This window comes from Pseudomyrmex gracilis, unplaced genomic scaffold (assembly GCF_002006095.1).
Source record: "Pseudomyrmex gracilis isolate BER0280 unplaced genomic scaffold, ASM200609v1 scaffold_198, whole genome shotgun sequence".
In the NCBI taxonomy this organism is placed as follows: domain Eukaryota; kingdom Metazoa; phylum Arthropoda; class Insecta; order Hymenoptera; family Formicidae; genus Pseudomyrmex; species Pseudomyrmex gracilis.
The window spans coordinates 122,239-138,277 of record NW_018020782.1 but is presented as its reverse complement, the minus strand read 5'-3'; the positions used below and the strand labels follow the sequence as shown (position 1 = coordinate 138,277).

General features: G+C 38.6%; 1 protein-coding gene and 1 non-coding gene across 3 annotated transcripts in view; both read left to right on the top strand.

The window, feature by feature from the left end:
* The first annotated feature begins 874 nt into the window (after positions 1–874).
* Trnaf-gaa lies at positions 875–947 on the top strand. Its single transcript has one exon. It is a non-coding gene; the product is annotated as a tRNA-Phe (tRNA).
* A 592-nt stretch (positions 948–1,539) lies between these two features.
* LOC109858344 overlaps positions 1,540–16,039 on the top strand; it is an 18,433-nt gene continuing 3,933 nt past the window's right edge. Inside the window, exons 1-3 of one of the 2 annotated variants that reach the window (XM_020435486.1) lie at positions 1,540–1,636; positions 1,799–1,952; positions 15,026–15,168. In XM_020435486.1, coding sequence (XP_020291075.1) covers positions 1,883–1,952; positions 15,026–15,168 — 213 coding nt within the window. In that variant the 5' untranslated portion in view covers positions 1,540–1,636; positions 1,799–1,882. The remainder of the gene's footprint in view (positions 1,637–1,798; positions 1,953–15,025; positions 15,169–16,039) is intronic. The other variant, XM_020435487.1, reaches the window with a different exon arrangement.

The window sequence follows — 16,039 nt, the reverse complement described above, 5'->3', positions numbered from 1 at the left end:
AGCGTTTTGCAGCGCGTTTTTGTGTTTTTAATCGAAAACAATCGAGAGTTATCTTTATAAAGAGAATCGATCAAACCACAAATTAATAAATTAAACAACATCAGACTCGAAAATTTTTTCCGGTGTCTCTAATTTTTCTCTTTTTCCTGTTTTTTTGTTTACCACTACATAATTTTTTTTTTATTATTGCTATAATTCTTTCTTGCGTCGCACTGTCAAAACATCTTCTGTCATTATAGTTTCTAGACACAATTTTTTTTTAATCGCGACCATGAATTCAAACAGTTCTCCCTCTCTTCCGCTTCTATGTAACCTTTAAAAGCACATACGTATCATAGAAACGTGTGTTTTTGCAACGTGCATTGCTTTTCAATCAGTCAATGTTTCAAGGATAAAATATTCCAAGAAAGTTTGAATGTGTACATCTAACACACAAACTAAAAGTTCTAGAATAATCACCTAATGTAAATTTACAATTTTTATTTTGCACAGACAAATGTCCTGTAATAATTGTTGAAAATTTTATAAGATTTTGTAAAGCAAATAACATGCGTTACTACAATGTTATTTTTATTAAACAGTGTTATTTTTTATCAACGATATAAACTTTATAAATTAAAATATTATGATAATTATGCAAAAAACTTTTTTTAAATCACAGTGGAAGATAGGCAGAAAAAGTACAACACAAATCACTTTAAACATATGCAAAATTTAAGATTATTGTATAACATGTGTAATTTGTAAAACTAATATTAATACTTTTATATTTATGTATAAAAAACCACGTAAAATGTATAAAATATTGCACGTTACATGTATGTTGTATGTCATTCGGTCTACTTTTAGTTGTTAACGAGAGTCACCGGTACGAGCCGAAATAGCTCAGTTGGGAGAGCGTTAGACTGAAGATCTAAATGTCCCCGGTTCAATCCCGGGTTTCGGCAAGTGATATTTTTTTTATTCAAAATATCAAATATCGATGAAGCAAGGATGATAAATAATAATTTTAATATTAAAATAATTATTTTCGTAAAAATAAACTTTGTTTTTTTTTTTTATTTTATATATTTTATTTTTTCCGTGCTTTCCATTCTCGTTCGAAACATGTTTCTTTTTTCTAAAAAAATAATTTTTAATACACATGTCAATTTATTAAAATCAACTTTTATGTATTTAAAAAAATAGGATGCTTTATTTAAAAAGTATGAGAAAATTTAAAAAAATTGTAATACATCGTCTCACACAGCCTCAATAGGACTCAAGTTTAACAAAACTAACGTCTAGACATTAGGTTTATGTCGTTCAGTTTTAATTGTTCAGAAACGTCTCTTGCTAATACATAAATTACGAATCTATTGTTTCGGACACATCAGGTGCAGTCAGATGGAAGGTTGAGAGGAGAAGCAAACTCGTCGGCGACGAGTCGTGCGCACCGCGAGGCGTCGTTTGCGCACGCGATTGGCCGAGGTGCGACGGCCTTCGCACACGACGAGCACAACTGCACACCTGCGAGCGAGGCTCGTCGTGGCGGCGATTGGCCACCCTTAGTCGAGCCTTGACGTTTACGGCGTGAGGATGTGGACTGATAGCTGCGCTGGCAGCCGTTTATACACGTAGGACCAAAAAGTCTCGGGTAAGCTACCCTCCGCGACGGGGGTCGTCGCGCGCTGTCAAAACACTCGCGAAATTTTCTATCTTACACACATGACGCGCGAGCGCGTGTAATTGTAATTTTTTATCGCGTTAAAACGTTTCGTTCGTAGAGAAATAATAAAGCGCGTGTTCCCCCTAACAGCCTCCCTCAACAGTTACAGTGAGCCGCATCGTTCACGTGCGTCTCTTTCCCAATCGTCGCCCGATTGACCGGCGCTTGAAAACGATGACGCTCCCGCGGATGCTGCTCGTCGTTGCTTATCTGCTGCGCTGTCACGTCGCCCGCTCGATAGGCGGTGAGTAACTGTACGAAATATATATATGTATATATATGTATTTTATCCGGGAAAACGGATGCAAATACTAATACGACATTTTTGTCGCCTCAAGTGCTCAGGTCTCTTGTTTTCTAATTGTTTTTGAATGTAAAAATATCTGAGATAGAATAATTTCTTCTGAAGTTGCGGAACATTTTTTATTTGTTCTTCTGTGAGATATATTTACTTCTATAATAATTATATAATAATTTATATAGTGATGTTAAATATATTTAATATATCAGAAGAAGAAAGTAGTAATTTTTGAAAATGAAAGTTTCTAAGAAATATATATAAATTGTTTTTTGAAATAATTTTTTAATATATATATATATATATATATATAATAAATATTTATATAATATTTTGACATATACATTATTGACGCGTTGTTAACTATGTTAGTAACATTAGATTGTACATAAGATTATTTATTTATATATTAATTATTATTGAAATAATGTACATATATTTATATTTTATTTACTCGTGAGTACATAACAAGTATCGTATATCATTGCAGATATTTATATATTATTTATATATTATTATTGTGTACATGTAACTAAACTGCGCTAGTTATTCAATATTAACATGCAATTATTGATATTATTTATATAGCAATATTTTAATACATTCTGTGCATGATATTTCAACTTCAAAGAGATTTGAAGCAAAAGAGATACACAATAAAGGAGATAATCAACATACTTTGATATCGTAATATTGTTAATATTATTAACGTCGCGATTTGTGAAAATAATCAGCAAATTTTGATGTGGATTATACGACAATCGGTGGTCGCTGCATGTTGTAGATAAGGCGCTTAGTCCCGCTTAGCTAGTGCATTTACAGGTGCGTTTTCAGTAATCGTGACACGTAAATCTGCTTGTGAGTTTGCACAACAGGAAGAGAGCGTATCTGAAACATGAAAATGTTTCAGCCGAGTACGATCTTTACTCTGTCATTCGACTGAGAAAGAGCGAAATTGTTTTTTGTTTTTTTTTGTTTTTTTTTTATTTTATCGGAAGATAGATTATTGCTATACGTATCGTATGAGTAAAGCGCGGAAATATAGAAACGTTATATGCGAGCTTTTATTTCAAATAACATATAAACAATTCCGAAGGACAGGATAGAAAACTCGAGTACGGAACAATAGATTAAACAAAAGGAGACGCGCGAGAGTTTTTCATATCTTCATGTAACACATGATTACTATCGCGTTAAATTACATTACGAGAATACGCAAAGAGAAGAAAATTAATAATTTAAGTCACGTTTTACATTATGTCTGTTTTTATTTAAATACAAGAACACGCTGTGCGGTTTTGTGCGCATCACCGTGTTGTGTACACACACGCATACGTACGCACGTACACACGCGGTACTTACAATCAGGTCAATTAACATGACATTGTGCAAATTGTTTAACGAATATTACAAAAAAATTGCGCAAGTAGCCCTTTTTTCGCCTTTTTTTAACGATCTATCTATCTCTCTCTCTCTCTCTCTCGCTCTCTCGATAACGGGATGGTCATTCGAGGATTTCTTTTGAAATCGTGAACAATGGCTCTTCGTTAACAACGTGTCTGCTAAAAGCATCATTAATTCATCGAATCAACTGCGTTGTTCCACTCTTCTTCTTTTTTCTCTCTGTTCTTCTTCCCCCTCTTGTCCTCTCGCTTCAGAATACAAATTAATCGCGAGATAACATAGCCTGCGCGATTACAACGTATTAAGTTTAACACAATTATTGTATTATAATATATAGTTAATCTCTCTCTCTCTCTCGCTTGTGTCATTAATACTAGATCGATACTAGACCCTAGCAACTGCAAATTATTGCACGACACTTTTCGCGCAAAAACGAGGTTAAAGTGTCCTTTACTATTGACCTGTTTGCAATACCAAAAGCAGACGAAAAAAAGAAGATTGTTGCGATAAAATAAAAATCTTCAAAAATAGAAATATTGAAAGAACAATCGAGATAAAATCTGCGTCATCGATACTTTGCAATTACCAGGTGTATTGTTTGATTTTCGAAAGTAATAATTAATTAATCAAGTTACAACAACGCGTGAGACGCAAATTTAAAGAACAATTTCATTTTTCTGACATTTCGTTCGATTCAACAACGTTCGCGATTTTACGGTCATTTGCTTTGCAATACATTAATTGCAAGTAAAAAAAAACAAAAAAAACAAAAAGAATTCTCAATGCGTTTTCAGGATTCACGTTGAATGATAAAAACCTTATCTCGAGCGCGTGAAAAGAAATTTCGTGCGATTTCCCGCTTCCCGCCTCTCTGACGTTATAATCCCATATGGCGGCGCAGTGACTGATTCAAAGTCTTATCAGCGTGAAAGTATGTGTCTCGAAGTTGAATCGAGGGAAAAAGAAAAAAAACGAAGAAAAAGAACATTTCGAGACCTGCACTTTTATATCCCCGACCATGATTTGTCAGTGCTGCTGCACGAGATGCGGCAGGGCTGTAGCGAACTCTTATCTATGGATTCTCTTCTTGGTCGATTTAAATCCAATTTCTTTTTTTTTTGTCCAATGACAAGAAAGTCTTTTCCGGAAAAAATAACTTCGCAAATTGAGAAAATAAAGGAAAGATAAACCGATAGAAAAAAAAAACAGTGTGAATTTTGCGAGAGCGAGAGAACGCGTTGCGCGCGCGTTTTTTTAATCAAATCGCGCCTTTTATTGAATTTAAAAAAAAAAAAAAAAAAAAACAAACTTTTAATAGATACGTAACTCGAGAAATAATTAAAAACAATATTAAATTAACACTGAAAAATGAAAAACTTTTGCTACGCAACTAATGATTTTTTTTTCAAGCGCGCAAGTGTGCGATCGCACAGTACAAGTTTATTTATAAGTACACATTTGTCCAAAAGATGATGCGCGGGACGAAATACATGTCAATTCGCGTTGTTTGCCATATATGCATCTCGTATGCACAAGCAGCTTGTGCGTAATATTCCGCCGTATACACACACACACGGACGACGATTTCGGAGCACGAGAAGGCATCTGGCGTTTCGGCAAAACCATTTTCGCTTTCGAGCCGTAAGATAACATATAAGCTTCGTGGCGGAAATATCTTCGGGCGAGGTATATAGGGGCGCGAAGATATAAATCCTACGCCCTTCAGAAGATACAGTTCGCCGAGGATAAACGGTGCGGTGTAAGGATAATTTAATGGCCGTGAAGGCGACGGACCGAGAGTAAGTTATCCCCGCGGTCGATTGTACAATCCATGCGAGACGACGAAAGGGAGAGGGGAGACGAGAGACAGGGAAAAACGGACGTACATATATCTGTGTGTGTGTGTGTGTGTACACATACACACAGCTCGTGGCAGTAAAACGCGCCGTATAATTTTTGCCATTTCTTTCGTGCGTTTTTCAAGGTTGCACCGCACACATCGATCGACGGATTGCACATTCACGCGCGCGCGAAATGGAGTAATCAGCGCGAAAAGCAAAAATTCAGAGGTAAATCCCCTCTCGCGCGTGTACATGTGGAGTCCGAGAGATTCGCGAAGAGAGATAATCGCCTCGACTCTTTCCGCGTTTAAAGCGTTTCTCTCCGCGTCGTCGTGAGAGAAACTGTTTTTTTTTTTTTGGCGAGCTTTCCCTACTGCAACGCGACCGAACGTGCATAAACGCGTTGCATAAATGCGAAACAATACAAGTACGAGAGAGTGTAATCGCCGAAACACTTTTCGCTTTATTTGAAAATAGTCGTGGTGCTACATTTACAAGTCGATGGGAAATAGAAATATATATGCGATAGGCATTTATTTGTGAGCATTTTTTTGTTTTAAATATTTACGGTGTATATCATGTTTTTTGTTGACACATTTTTCTACACACAGTAGCGGAGACGAATTTTTTATTTTTTTTTATTTTTACATACCGATTTTCACATCTCCCGGATCCGTATTTCGAACATCGATCGCGCACTCGCACACTTAATTCATACATACGTACGTGAGTCCGCACATAATCAGATCGGATATTTTAAATAAATATTGAAATAATCGGGCAAACGATAAGAGCAAATATGGAATATTGATACACACACGCAACAACTGTATTACAACAATTACACCGCGGCTGAAACAATGATGTGACAGAATAATTGATATAGATGATAATCGCACGTGTGTTGCCGGGCTTGTTATCCGGCATCATCGGCGCTCATATCCGTGTATGTATGTGTGTGTGTGTGTGTATCTGTGCAAAACTGCGCGCATTATACTCGCGAGCGGTGCGAAACGAGCGATACGTGTCGTAAATGCGAACGACGACGAGCAACGCGCGGCTCTGGGAATTTAATTAAGTCGCGCGGCGAAACAGATTTGCGTAATCGCCTTGTCCGCGCGAAAGAGTCCGCGCGCGCGTTGGAAGTGACGAGACCGCGGCGCGGTGTCGGGTTTAAGGATACTCGTTTTAATTTGATGTCGTTATTCATACCGTTTCATTTCCATATTTCATGTCGCGGCAAAATGGACGCCCGACGCTTTATATTATAAATTGGCGAGCAGCGCGAGCGCGGTGAGCATATATACTCAAATTTCAGAGAGTTCCGTCACCGCTTGGGTTTTCGCGTAATGTTACACACGCTCGTCCGCTCGACGGGCCGTGAATTTGACGGTTGGTAATATATTTTAATGCAACTTTGCACATACGCGCGTATGTATATTTGTTCCTCGCGCGCGCGCGCGCGCGCGTATGTGTGTGTGTGTGTGTATGTATGAGAACACACGAGCGATATTAACCACTTTTCTCCGCCACCAGCTGTGCATATACGCGGCGGGACCCGCCTATCGAAAACACGCGCCGCGATGATTATATGATATTTCGGTCAGTGGTTAAACAATGTGAAAGAGCAGTTTATATATACAGCAATATCACATTGTTCTTGCTATAGACAAAGCATTGCGTTTAATTCGTCATAAACTTCTTCCGTGAAATATACACACATCGATATGTATCGCGCGCGAGTTACGCAATTCCGCGTTATTATAATATTACACCGCTTTTACCATCGGGATTTATTTAATATTAATTAAATAATATTAATTAATATCGCGCGTAATGTAGGATAATTAAATCAACGCACATTTGCATCAATATTTACACACCTTGCGAACGACCAGGTGTAAGGATATCAATTTTTTTTAGTATCTGCGAATAAACTTCCCGTCAGTGTTTTGATTATAAGGTCAATTTTTTCTTACATCTCGATACGCATCTTAAGTGTTAAGCGGTAATATTCGACGCGATCGCACGACCGAGACGCAATTTTGTTCGCGCACGGCACGCGAATGACTTATGAATCACGGGCATTAAATTGCCGATCAATCGTTTACATCAGACGACGAGAGAAGTTTCGGCTCACCCCCGTGGGTCCGGGAACGAAGTTCGCGTAATCGCGAACTATTTCAATAGTCGGAGTTCGATAACTCTTGTGCTCGTTAGCGCTTAAAGAGCGGCGCGCGCGTTTCACGGGAGCGAGAGTGAGAAAGAGAGAGAGAGAGAGAGAGAGAGAGAGAGAGAGAGAGAGAGAGAGCGAGAAGGACGAGGTCCACTTCACACAAGGGCACGGGAGTGCGCCCGGGCGATATTAAATGGCAGAAAGGAGTATTTGAGCACGAGGAAGAGAGGGAAAAAAAAAAAAGGGTCGCGAGAATGAGAATTCCTTGTACTCGCATTTCAGAAGGGCACGTTTTCCCTCTTCTTCTCATCTTACCGCGGCTATCGGTTCTTCTTCTTCTCGCTCTCGATGACGCAGTGAGTCTGCAAAATTATGTCCGCGTGCCATCGACGCGATGAATTGACTTCGTCGTCGTCGTTGTCGTGATCACGCGTAGGTATATATAATCCTCCTTCGCGAGGAAACGTCTCATTAGTTGGCGTTCTTGAAATCTCGTCGCGACCTCTCTGTGTTTTCTTTCAATTTGCGAAATTATGACAAGAACGAAAAGAGCGACGCTCTCTGTCGCGATTTAATAGATTAGGGAAATTTACCAACCTATTACATTCTTATATTTAATGGATATGAACTTGGTTAAATTTTATGAAAAAAATAGAGCACTGCGCGCTCATGTACAACTGCGTGTGCAATTTTAATATCTCAATTTCGGCAACATTTTACGCGTTATCCGGCCTTTTGAGAGAGAAAACAAAGCCCGAGAAATGTAAAATAAATATCAAATATTAAATATTAATTATTTAACGGTACCTTAACATAACAAAAAGCGATATATTACGTGTAATAATATAAAACCTACATTAATAAGAGAGTTAAATATTATCAGTTTAAATATTAAATATTAATTCAAATTGCGTGTTTTTATAGCTTCGCTTTTTTGTGTTTTATTGTACTATTTGTTTAAGCGCGAAGAATAGAATTTTACTTGTTGAACCATCCGTTTTTCATCGTCCCGGGATGTGATACTCCGGAATGTCGTTATCTCCAAGCCATTGAATAACAAACGTGGCGCTCGCCACGTTCAGTTTCACAGCGGCAATTTCGAAGCGAGATTAAACGATTGTTAAATGAAATTTGCGACACGAGCGCGCGCGAATTTTCGCGCGAATGCGCTCGCTCGTGGGCAAGACGCGCGCGGCCTAATTTTCGCAATTAAAGCGAGCGTTAAGTTTGCGCTTCGTTTCTCTCAGGGTCTATCCGTCGACCCGCAGTTCTCTGGTTTCGCGACACTCCCGAGAAGACCGTCATAAAAGTAAAAGGGTTGATTGTGGGTCCCGGTTTAAATTGAGACTGGCTCCTTAGCGGCAGAATGAAATTTACGAGGCGTGAAATGCGATTCGGGTTTGTTTCAATGATATTTCTCTTGGACACGTTGATCATGTCTAATTTTCCTTTTACAGTTTGTTCTCGCTACGAATGCACATTTCTTGGGATCAAATTAATAATTGTATACGCTTTGTGTTTAAATTAAATTTTTATTTGTTTTCCGAGATTGGCCTCTGAGTGGGTTGTTTTTAACTGAAATTTTTCTTCAACTTTATTAATTAAACATATAGTTTTTATTATGTAGATATATTTATATACTTCTCGGTTTTTATAACGCGATATAAAAATTTTAATTTCAACATTCGCTTTTACGGATATGTATCCGTTGAAAGAGTTTTCGATTTGTTGGTTTGGGAAAACTATTTGAAATACTGGGTCATTATTTTAGACAGTCGTAAAGTTCATCGGACGGTCGTTCGATCGTTGGATAAGATTGAACCGATGGAATTGGCGTAACCTCGGCTAAGTTTAGCTTTATGCGCGAAAACCTCCCACATTTATCTTGGTGGAAGATAAAATCACACACAAACAATGTGTGCGTGTGTGTGCCGAGTAAACAGTTTTACAAAAAAAAAAACGGATGGGAGAGAGAGAGCAGAATAATGCATTGTCTAAGAGAAACTAATATCGTTTTTCTCCCCTAAGTAATACTCGCGTCACACTGTACTATTTTTCTTGTTTCGTCTGGTTCGAGGCAAAAAATCCGTGCCTCGAGTTTTATCTCACGATGTTTTATTAGTTTTGTCATTAAAAAGCATCCTGTGCGTTATCGCACGTACTTTATTATCCGTAGTGTTCCAATTATCTGCATTTGACCTTATTAAACATTTTTTTATTGCGTAATTAAAAATTCGAAAAACAAGATTAACTCCGATAAAAGGGTGAGAAACGACATTAACGACTGGAAAAATGCGCGTCGCGCGCAAAAGATATTTATTTCATTTCGAAATCAGTGTGTCCTATATATACTTGTGTGTGTATGTGTATCTGTGCGACATTTTTACATCCATGTTTTTTTTTTTTTTTTTTTTTTTATTACGAAAAGCTTTCTCTAGAATTTGAAAAACGTTTTTCAGTGGAACACGTACATGCATGCATTTTACAATTAAAAAGAAACGAGCATTTTATTTTGTGTGTACGTGTACGTATGTGAAAGTTTTTAGATAACTAACCCCTTGGGAGTGAAACTTATTTAAGTTCCGGGTTAGAGCCACTCTCTCGCAATAGATGAAACTTATATAGGGTGGTTTCTAAACACCAGATGTTTTTCTTCTTTTTACTTTCCGGCTAATTTGCAGTCGAGCTCTTATTTTAATAGAATTATCTTTTTTCTCTCTCTCTCTCTCTCTCAAGAAATGGCATTGTACTAATAATATTACATTTTCTTATTCTCAGCCGTGGAATTGAGTTCCAGGGTGACTGAAAAGACGTGCAATTCCGCTTTGACGTGCACACACGCACACACACACATATATATGTATAATGTCGCTCGCGAGAAACACTTCACTTTTACTCGCTAATTGCCGAGGAACTATTGCTGCCATTTTTTAGCCGAGAAAGAATTGACTTCCGATCGAGAAATTTATGGTTAAAAAAAAAAAAAAAAGGATAGTCACGTTGCTCCTGGGACACCGCGTATTCGCTGTGGCGAGTGAAATACTGTATATCGAACGCGACGAAACGCGGAGAAATACAAAACGTGACACACAGGCAACGAGCAACATGGGAGAGATCGATCGCGAGCGAAGAAAATTGGATGGCGCGTCGTGCGGCAAAACAAATGAACGTCGTGACTGGGCGCGTGATTAGCTATCAAAGTCCTGCGACACTATCGAGATATTAACCAATCTGAGAGAGTGAGAGAGAGAAACGAAGAAGAGTTCAAGGATGAAGAAAGAGAGAGAGAGAGAGAGACGCAACATTTTGCCGCACGTACACACGTGTGCACACCCTCTAATAACGTCTGGGTATCGATTGACAAACTCTATTTTTGCGCGTGGGAGAAGACGAGATCGCTCAAATCTCATCAACTGTAAAAATCCACGTCGTTTTATGTAATCGCGAACCGCAAGATTGAAGAATGCACAATGCGACGAGTCCGTTGCATTGAATGCCGGATTCGTTCGTTGAAAGACAAATAACGGTGACGTAAATTGTCACAAAGCGAATGTGAAGAGCGAGTGAACTTTTTCTTTTCCCCCCATTCGTCATTCTTCGCCACGTTTTCGCGTGGAGAATCTCCGGAGCTATTCAAAAAATTTCTTTGTCTTTACTAGTTCCTGACGAAAGCATTTTTAATTAGACTTCTAAGTACCCGCGGGCTAGCGGGTATACTAGCTGGTATACATGGCCGGCGAACCGCTACCGAAAGGTTTTTGTGCCTCCGTCGGTGTGTATGTGTGTGCGACACAAAAATTACTAAAACTTCACGATTCCCCCCCGGTTATTATACGCGTTGAAATTTTGCACCACGTCAACTTTTCCATTATATCACCCGTCCGGGAGGAGGTAAACAGTAAATATTGTACGATCGGATCAATAAAACGAGTTCGACGCTGCATCGAAACGTGTAAACAGAAATCTGTTGTTTCGATTGATTGTGAAATTAATTTTCACAAAAAGGAGATGTGCAAAGGAAGCTCTTTAACAGTTTTTAATGAGGTAACTGTTTTACCAGACAAGTATAACCAATAAAAAAATAAAACTTTAAAGGAAGGTGTGTGATATACAGGGTGTGTGTGTATTTCACTTGGTGTCAAGAGGGCGTACTCCCATCGATCAAATATCTAAAAAAAAGAGCGTATAAACATGGGTCATGGTTGGGTTTTAGAGTTATTAAAAAATTTTCCTTCGAAGGGACAGGTGGAGACTTGTTTTGAACAATTGTTGTGACCAAATATTTCGTATTGTGCGTTTTTCGTAAAACTTCATTTTTCTTGGATTTTTTCAAAACTTTATCTCGTTTAATCGCATTGCAATTGTTCTTTCGTCGAAGCTGCTTGTTACAATTGTTCGACGCATTGTCGAACAATGAAATCCCTCTTCTACCTGTCTCAGAAACCAAACGTTTCCGAACCAATGTCCACACAAACACGAATCATTTTCAACGTTCGATCGATGGGAACGCGTCCTCAGAACACTCGGCGTCAATTGAAATACATCCTGTGCGCTGTAATTGATTTTCGATGTATATACAGAAAAATAATCTAATCTGATTATTAGTCTGTCGCGTGGGAGCCTCACTCGTGGATCCGTATCGATCGTGTTCGTCAAGTATCAAGTTGACGTGACAGCGCGCAGCGTGTGCTACGGGAGTATCACACGTCACTGTAATGCGACAAGACAGTGATTAATCGGGACGCGGGATGATGAAGACGAAGATATAACTTTGATGAGAATCTGTGTTGTCCCACATATTGACGAAAGAATTTCGCTTTTGTCTGTTGTTGAAAAAACAATTTTAAAATTCTTTGCCTGAGAATATTTCGCGCGCACAGTCGATATATTATTTTCTGCTTACAATAATTTTAGAAAATAAAATAAATAATAATCTCGTTATCGCGTTAATATTGTTTTCTTCGTCAAGTTGATATTGTTAATGAATGATTTATTTCGGTTTCCAGCAAGACTTACTGTGATAATTTGCTGTATTTGACTTTTTGCGTTTCGCGTCAAACAGTCAGCGCAATCAGCGCAATGTGACAAAATCGCGCGAACGATCGCAAGTAATTAGAGCATCTGCTGGTTAATTTAGTGCAGAGAACCTACGGTGTTTCGGTAAACCGATCGCGGTCAATTAAACTCTGATGGAAGCGATTCTGTGACACTCGAAACGATCGGCGTCTCTCGATATATCGAGACCACACACTGGCTTACGTTTATATGTACATATATTAGCGTACGTATTGGGTGTACGCTGCGACTGTGACACAATAGGAATGAGTCAATTCACGTATGAAGAAAAATAAAAAAATTACACGCGTATAAAATACAACAATATTTACATCATTAAAAGTGTTCTGTCTCTTCAAAATGTACATAAATCGCATGTTTTACCTTCAATTATTTTGTTTGCGAGCAACAGTTACGTTTTCGTTGCGCATCACAGATAATGGGCCACCGTGTATAACGCAACAATAACCACGTGCGATAGCGCGCGTGTACAGCAGCTGTGCTCTGGTGGACATTCGCGAGATTGACGGATCTGTTCGATGATCGATCGGTCCGTGATTGACACAGAACCGCGCGCTAATGCCATTTATTTTCAGCAACATCCGCAGCTCAGCCTCAGTAATATTATTCATCACTCGATAACGCTTCTATGTTCGACTTTTATCAGACGTAAAAATTGAAGTAACACCAAATGGATTTAGATTTTTTTTTTTTTTATTGCGCTTGGCATTAATCTGAATTTTTGCGGATACAATGCGGTCTTTAGGAGTCAAGCGGATTGACGAATATATGTGCGACGTATCTTTAAAAGTGCAAAAATTAATCACACCGAATTTTTATGTCGGATCAAAGTTCTTTTTCCTTTGTCGCAATTCTTCAAATTAATTGCGAAATTAATTTTTTCCACGGCGTCTGAATAGATTTTTGAGATGCAAACTAAGCACGTAGTGTTTTCGATTAATTATCGAAATTGATATATGTGTGTGTTACTTTACAATTGAAAAATATTTCGCACGTGCATTCAACGCTTGATTTTTAAAAAGACTTATGTTATTTCTCTCAGCCGGAAACCATCAGAGTCTTGTTGCGATTATTTGTTTCGCGGACATGCATGACGTCACATATGAGATTCTGGGTAAAACGCGGTTCTTTTCCGCGAAGATTGAACCATCGAAAGAGGGTAAAAACTGCGGGCATAAGTGATGTAAATCTTATCTCGTGTTCGCGGTGCGTTCGCTGTTTTCATATTCATAGATGCGTTCACAAAGTCGCGAGTGTGAGTTCGATATTTAAATAAATATGAAGGATGTGGTGTGTGTGAGAGACAGAGAGAGAAAGAGAGAGAGGGAGAATAAGAACTAAGAGTAGAATAAAGAACGAAGACGGCGGTACAAGAGAGTCGTCCTTTACTCTCGGCGGCGCCTTCGTCCTATTTTACGCCATTGTAATGCCGCAACCACCTCCCCCTTTCGCTCTTCGATTTCCTTGAAAGCTTTCAAGAAGGAGGAGGAGGAGGAAGAAGAACAGCAGCAGCACTTCGCTCGCCCTCACCGTTGCCTTCGCCGTTGCCTCGCAAAGAGACGGCTGATTAATGCCCTCGCACTCGTTAAGTCGACGGATAAACTCTCGCCCCTGAGAGGTCAATATTTCGATGAGAAGCGATCGCCGCTTGCCGCACATTCTTCCGAGTAGGGTAATTTACCCGAGCGATTAGTTGCTTTCTACTTACTCCCGAAGCGGCAATTTGCAATTGACTTCCGAAAGGAGAGAGAGAGAGAGAGAGAGAGAGAAGAAAACTCGGTCTTTCCCTTATTAATGGTACTGTATTATTACTTGAAGGCGAAAAAAGTTACCGCGGAGAAGAGAAACGTCTATTTGCACCATAAACACTCATTCCCTCGAGGAAAACAATTTGTTCGAGAGAAGTACAATTTCACGGATCTGTGATTACTCATTTTATTTTCTCGCAACAGTTTTACCATCTTGAAAAAGAGGCGGAGTTATTCGCTAGTCACGATTTCCGTAATGCACATTGAAAGAAAACAACGACAACGTTAACTGCTGGGAAACGTGAGTAAATCAAGAAACAAAAAAACGAGCTCCGTTGATTGCACAGTGTCTTGACGAGTATCATTATACATAAATAGTAATTAACTTTTAAAGCTAAATCAAGAGTCACGGTAGTGCCTCGCGCCAAGTTCACGCGCAACGAAGTCACGTTTTTAACGACACGTGATTAAATTAAAGTCACGTGACTTTAGTCACATGTTGTTTTTCCACTCCTCCCTGTCACGTGAGTATTTTTTAGTCACGTTTTTAATTCAATTAACGCGTCTGTGGAAAACACGAAGGTTTGAAATGTAGAGATTGAATTACTTGCACTTGGTGGACAGACGAATCGTCTAAGGTTTAAGAAGTTGTGTTGAAGTTGTGCGCTTTCCTTTGTATTGTGCAGAGCGCGAGCTCAAAAAATTCGAGAACTTGGAGAATTTCCAATCTCTCGGCCACGTGAGATGATCTCGTGTTTTCGATTTTGATTGCAGCACCGGCGAGGGCGACGAATCAGGTTCTTTTGGGCGAAGCTGATATCACTCTTCGGGATGACGCCGACAGCGATTTCACGACGGAGGAGCCGTATCTCAAAAAGTGCATCGTAGACGGAAACGCCTATTCTCACAGCCAAACGGTAGCGACCGATGAAAAGTGTAAAAAAACAAAAGAAAACATCAACGTGTTGCGAATAGAGAATATACCGTTGTTTTTCCGCTCGCAACGCGAAGAGAAAACAACGTGAGAAATAAATCGCGTAAAAAAAAAAAAAGAAAAAACGTTTCAGATTCTAATCGCGAAGTAAATTAATCGCAATTTTACTTCGACTAACGTCTAAAAATAGTTCAATAAAAAAAAGAAATAAATTATTTTGATACATAATATGTAGAGAGAGAGAGAAAGAGAGAAAACGAGAACCTAACGTTTTGTTTGTTCAAATTTTTAAGATAGAGATTAATCGACGAGTAAACCGCTATTTTTAGTTTCGCGTTGGCGTAGAACGATAACTGCGTGTCGCTATTTCCATTGTTCTTCGTTAATAGATCGCGTCTGTTAAATTGGTGCCTTGTAACGGTTTGCCGGAAACCATTTCGGTTTGTATCTGTGCCTGAAAACCGCTGACTACTGATGTATTTTTATATCTTCTCTTTTTTCCTTTGACAAACAAATCCGCAGATCTCCGATCAGTATTTAAACGCATATTTTTTTTTCACCAATTTCTAAATATCAAATCTAACTGTTTTACGATAGTCATCAGTATAATTCCGCACAAATTTGTCTCACTTTATCTTCTGAATAAACTAAACAAAATTCATCATAAACCAAACGTCGCTCAACGTCCAAATTTTGATTTTATTCGGTTCGAACGTCCGTGAACGTTACACGAATATTAAAAAAAAATTTACATTATTGGACGTACATACACAGTTTGTCCGGAAAGTTCCCGGACTACGTGAATTAAAAATCGAAAATGAAAGATATGGTTTATTAAACAAGTTTACACTTCA